The sequence below is a fragment of the Paralichthys olivaceus genome, chromosome 3 (genome assembly GCF_024713975.1).
Source record: "Paralichthys olivaceus isolate ysfri-2021 chromosome 3, ASM2471397v2, whole genome shotgun sequence".
In the NCBI taxonomy this organism is placed as follows: Eukaryota; Metazoa; Chordata; class Actinopteri; order Pleuronectiformes; family Paralichthyidae; genus Paralichthys; species Paralichthys olivaceus.
Window position 1 is genome coordinate 332,501 of NC_091095.1, and position 5,000 is coordinate 337,500.

Below are 5,000 nucleotides of genomic sequence, written 5' to 3' on the forward strand. Positions count from 1 at the left end.
TATTGTGTTTGAATCAGTGTCACCTGATGTTTTCTTTAACTGAGGAAAAGGAACCAAACAGAACCGAGACGAAGTCGTGGAATAAAGATGAAGTTGATGGAGGAGAAGAGAGAACTGAGGTCTGTGAATGTTCTCGGTGACGTCGAGCTTCAGTTCATGACGCTGGAACGTGAACCGGAGTCACATGACTTCACTTTCCCACAGAAACAGAAACACCAGGCTGTGGGCGGAGGCAGAGTGGGGGGGGTTCCCTTCCAGAGTTTCTCTCCTGTGTGTGAGTGTGTGTGTGAGTGTGTGTGAGTGTGTGTGTGTGTGTGTGTGTGTGTGTGTGTGTGTGTGTGTGAGTGTGTGTGTGTGAGTGTGACTCCCATGAGCTTCACTTTCTGTTTCAGCTCTTGCCTCACCCCTCCTCCCCCTCCTCCCCCTCCTCCCTCCTCAGGAATGTTCGGAGGTGAAACCAGACAGTTCGACAACAACATGACCTCATTCAGTTCTTCAGCTGCAGGACACAAGGTGAGGAAGATGAAGATGATGAAGATGATGAAGATGAAGATGAAGATGATGAAGATGATGAAGATGATGAAGATGAAGATGATGAAGATGATGAAGATGACGGGGTCCAGAAGAACAAACACAGAGCAGGCCACGCCTCCAGGGGAAATAATTTGTTTTCCTTGAGGAACGAGACGACGTGGTCACTTTGGCTCATGAAGATCGGGATCGAACCATTGACCTCCTGCTTAGTGGACAGCCCACTCTGCCCCAGTGCATGTGCAGAATGAAACGTGGTCTCAGCTCAGAGTCCAACGTTCACTGACGGGAAAGTGCAGCAACAACAGAGTGATGATGTAAGAGCCTGTGGGGATGTGGGAGCACCAGTGATCCTCTAGTCCACTGGCTGAAACGATCCTCTTCATGATTCTGTCTGTTCTCTGCAGGTTCTCCTCCGGGTTCATAGATAAAGACCATGAGGGTGGTTCTGCATTTTGTCCTGATGCTAAAGATTCATCCTCTGGGACCATGAGACATGTGAACCTGAGCAGACGTCTCACGCTGACATCAGCTCCTCTGACTCTGAGTCGACAGAAACACTGACGCTGTAAAAATCTGCTGAGACGAGAAATAAAAACAGAAGAGACGAGAAAAACCGAAAGAAAAGTTTCAGGAAAACAGACGATTCCAGTAAAAAGAGGAGAGGAGGTGAACGTCATGACTCAGCAAACTCACACACTCATATATATATTTATATATTTCTGTCTTACAGAAACTAAAGGAAAATGAATGTGATGAGTCATGTTTGACTGAAATCATGAGTCGTGTGATTTAAGAGAAGTGATGAGAAGAGAAAGAGAGAGACAGACGCTGAGGTGAAGGAGACAAGTGAATCAGGTCTCTGTCTGTGTCTCTGTCTGTGTGTCTGTGTGTCTGTCTGTGTCTCTGTCTGTGTCTCTGTCTGTGTCTCTGTCTGTGTCTGTGTCTCATGTGACTCATGTTGTTGTCTGCTTTTCTAAATAGCAACCTACAGCTGATCTGTGATGTTCCAGCACCCCCTGGTGGTGAGCTGTAAACACTCACACACTCACTCACACACGTGGTGGAGTTGGAGGAGGTGAAGGAGGTGAAGTAGGTGATGGAGGTGGTGGAGTTGGAGGAGGTGAAGGAGGTGAAGGAGGTGATGGAGGTGGTGGAGTTGGAGGAGGTGAAGGAGGTGAAGTAGGTGATGGAGGTGGTGGAGTTGGAGGAGGTGAAGGAGGTGAAGGAGGTGATGGAGGTGGTGGAGTTGGAGGAGGTGAAGGAGGTGAAGTAGGTGGTGGAGTTGGAGGAGGTGAAGGAGGTTTAAAAGTGTGTCTGGTGTTCTAATGTTTATTTTGTTCAGTTATTTCATATTTTATTTTGTAACTAATCGTCTCATTTCAGTGAACTTTACTTCCTGTCTTTGTCTCCACTGATCAGCTGCTTCATTGTTTCCACCTGCGTCTCATTGTCTCCTGACTTCCTGTGTTCCTGTGGAGTGTGAGGACAGGACGGAGATCTTGAACGTGTCTTAATGTGACTTCTCTTATTGACCCAGTTGTTAAAGATGAACTCTCACAGATGTTTGTTTGTCGTGTGATGTTTCTGATGACGACTGAACTGACGTTATTTATTCGTAGCTTGTTGAACTCACAGATTCATTCTTTTCGGTCTTTCTGGTGCTTCGTGGATTTTTGGATAAAAACTTTCAGTTTGCAGTTGAATTCGAATGTCGGTGCGTGTGGACACTTGATGACGTCACAGGAGCAGAATGGAGGCGTGTTGTGTTTTTGTCCTACGAGTTAGAGACAAATTCTTGTTGTTGGAGAAGTGAAGTCAAAGATTCAGCGTCCTCAGAGTTTAGTGGGCAAGTTTCTCTCACTCGAACCGAGGGTCTAAGGACAGAGGGTGTCACTCCCTGGACAGATGTAAAGCCCTCTGAGGCAAAATGTGGTTTGTGAATTTGGACAATACAAATAAAATTTGATTTGATTTGATCAACACTGCAGCCTGCAGGGGGCGCAGCAGCTCTTTGTACAAGACACATTTTAGTGTTGCATCAATGGAAACAACATCAAAATCTTTGTTAACTTGACTCTCAGTTTCCTCTGCAGAGACACACACTCACCACTAGGTGGCAGTAGAAGTGTTTCCTCAGATTGAGGCTTCCTGTATAAACAGGATCCAGATTCGTTGTGTTCATACCAGGGACTGTATGTAAAGAGGTTCAAGGATTAAACAACCATTCAAACCATTTCAGTTTGGAGATCATCGGTCACATCGGTGACACTGAACGATGACGTTTGGACTGAAGATCGATTTTAATGATCTGATAGTTCAGTGAATCATCGAATCTTTGTTTCTTATTCATCTGATGAAAACGATGCTGACGTGTTATTTTGTTCTGGTCGGGCGATGAGAACACGGTGAACGTCTTGATGAGCGTGAAGTTTCCTGAGCAGCTCCGTCTCCTCAGTGAGTCTGTGGAGGACGAACAGTCGGATGAACAGTCGGATGAACAGTCGTATGAACAGTCGTATGAACAGTCGTACGTGGGCGTTGGTCTAATGACACAGGAAGGAACATCCTGTCGTTAATGGCGTCATCGTCAGATGAAGGATCGATTCACTGTTTCCTCGCTTTCATCTTTTTAATGGTTGCATTCATCATCAATATGTTGTGAAAACTCAAAACAATCAAGTTACGCCCACGCTTCCGTCTGCCACCAGGGGGCACAAACTGCATGTGAAGCCTGAAGGAGTCATGACAGATTAACATACATGAAAAGCAGCAACAGAAAAACACACGTGTCTGTAGTGGGCCCCTGATACATGTGAGGGTCCAGAGCTGCAGACGCTCAGTCAAAGATCCACACAACCAGCGCTTCTAATTCTCTCTCTTCAGAACTCTATCGTACACACAGGAAGTGGAAACTCGGGGCCGTTCGTCAGAAACGCTGCTCATCCACTTTGAATGTGGTGATGTCATGCGTTGCTGAAATGCATTGTGGTCCTTCACCGTACCTGTGCTGCTCAACTTTTAAATGTGGCGACGCAGGCTCTAGCCAATGAAATCACTTGAATATGGGAGAGGAGGCGGAGTCAGCTAGTGAACCTGGTGTGTGTTGGTCGTGGATTTTATTTCCTGCATTCTTCTCTTTAGCATTGAGAGCTAGCATGGTATGTTAGCGTGACGGCTGAGCGTCTAACATGAATCAATCAGGCGACGACGGCCTCCTGCAGTTTGTCCAGTTTCATGAAGTCATCTCAGAACATGAGATCTGTAACTTGCTGGTGGCTGACGGGCCCCTGGTGGATGATAGGCCCCCTGGTGGATGATAGGCCCCCTGGTGGCTGATAAGCCCCCTGGTGGCTGACGGGCCCCTGGTGGATGATAGGCCCCCTGGTGGCTGATAGGCCCCCTGGTGGATGATAGGCCCCCTGGTGGCTGACGGGCCCCTGGTGGATGATAGGCCCCCTGGTGGATGATAGGCCCCCTGGTGGCTGACGGGCCCCTGGTGGATGATAGGCCCCCTGGTGGCTGACGGGCCCCTGGTGGATGACGGGCCCCCTGGTGGATGACGGGCCCCTGGTGGCTGACGGGCCCCTGGTGGATGACGGGCCCCTGGTGGATGATAGGCCCCCTGGTGGATGACGGGCCCCTGGTGGATGACGGGCCCCTGGTTTCTGGACTGATTTATTGATTTATTGATCGACAAACAAACACACACTCCCTCCCAGCAAACAGGACTTGGAAGTTAAGACATTAGTTTAAGTGAGTGACATTCAGGTGGAATGTTCCTTTATTACAGTTTCGTTAGTGGCAGGAGCTCAACATGTAAAACAATATTTTGGGGCCATAATCACAGTTCAGGGCCACAAGGGGCCCCAGTGCCCCAGGGCCCCGGTAGAAATGTTCCGGTTTGATTCTCATCTTTTTGTTCCTCTGGGCTTCAGTGCTCAGACACCAACGAAGAAGAAGAGCTGTTGAGACTCCTGCTGTTTCCATGCGGTTACAGCGAGTCCTCCGCCGTCCGCTCTACATGACGCTGCACTTTCCCTTCAGCTTGTCGGCTCGTTTCTGTTTCCCCGATCGTTTGCCGTCGATGCTCAGACTCATGTCCCTCTTCTTCTCCAGCGTCAGCAGCTCCTGGAACAGTTCCTTCACGTTGGAGTTCATCTTGGCCGACGTCTCCATGAAGGCACACTTCCAGGCGGCGGCCTGAGCCTCGCCCTCCTTTGTCTCCAACTCTCGCTGGGCCGTCTCATCGCTCTTGTTGCCCACGAGCATGATGGGGATGGACTCCACGCTGCCCTTGATGGCCACAACCTGCAGAGACACAGAGTTAAGACAGTCGGGAGTAAAAAGTCTCTTGAACGACGCTAACGTCGGAGTAAAGGAGCTGCAGGACCACACCTGCTGGTAGATGGGTTTCAGCTCCTCCAGTGATTGGCGGCTGGTGATGGAGTAGACCAGGATGAAGGCGT

The 5,000-nt window shown here is 49.1% G+C and overlaps 1 protein-coding gene and 1 long non-coding RNA gene across 3 annotated transcripts in view; one reads left to right on the forward strand and one right to left on the reverse strand.

Annotated features, from left to right (window-relative positions):
• Window positions 1–3,255, forward strand: part of LOC138406772 (uncharacterized) — a 4,759-nt gene extending 1,504 nt beyond the window's left edge. Inside the window, exons 2-3 of the long non-coding RNA XR_011240146.1 lie at window positions 440–848; window positions 939–3,255. This is a non-coding gene — a long non-coding RNA (uncharacterized lncRNA). The remainder of the gene's footprint in view (window positions 1–439; window positions 849–938) is intronic.
• A 1,027-nt stretch (window positions 3,256–4,282) lies between these two features.
• Window positions 4,283–5,000, reverse strand: part of diras1a (DIRAS family, GTP-binding RAS-like 1a) — a 3,952-nt gene continuing 3,234 nt past the window's right edge. For both annotated transcript variants that reach the window (XM_020107986.2, XM_069519827.1), the window contains 2 exons: window positions 4,930–5,000; window positions 4,283–4,842 (listed from right to left, as the gene is read on the reverse strand). The exon at window positions 4,930–5,000 is cut by the window's right edge and continues 100 nt beyond it. In XM_020107986.2, the coding sequence (XP_019963545.2) occupies window positions 4,552–4,842; window positions 4,930–5,000 (362 nt within the window). In that variant the 3' untranslated portion in view covers window positions 4,283–4,551. The remainder of the gene's footprint in view (window positions 4,843–4,929) is intronic.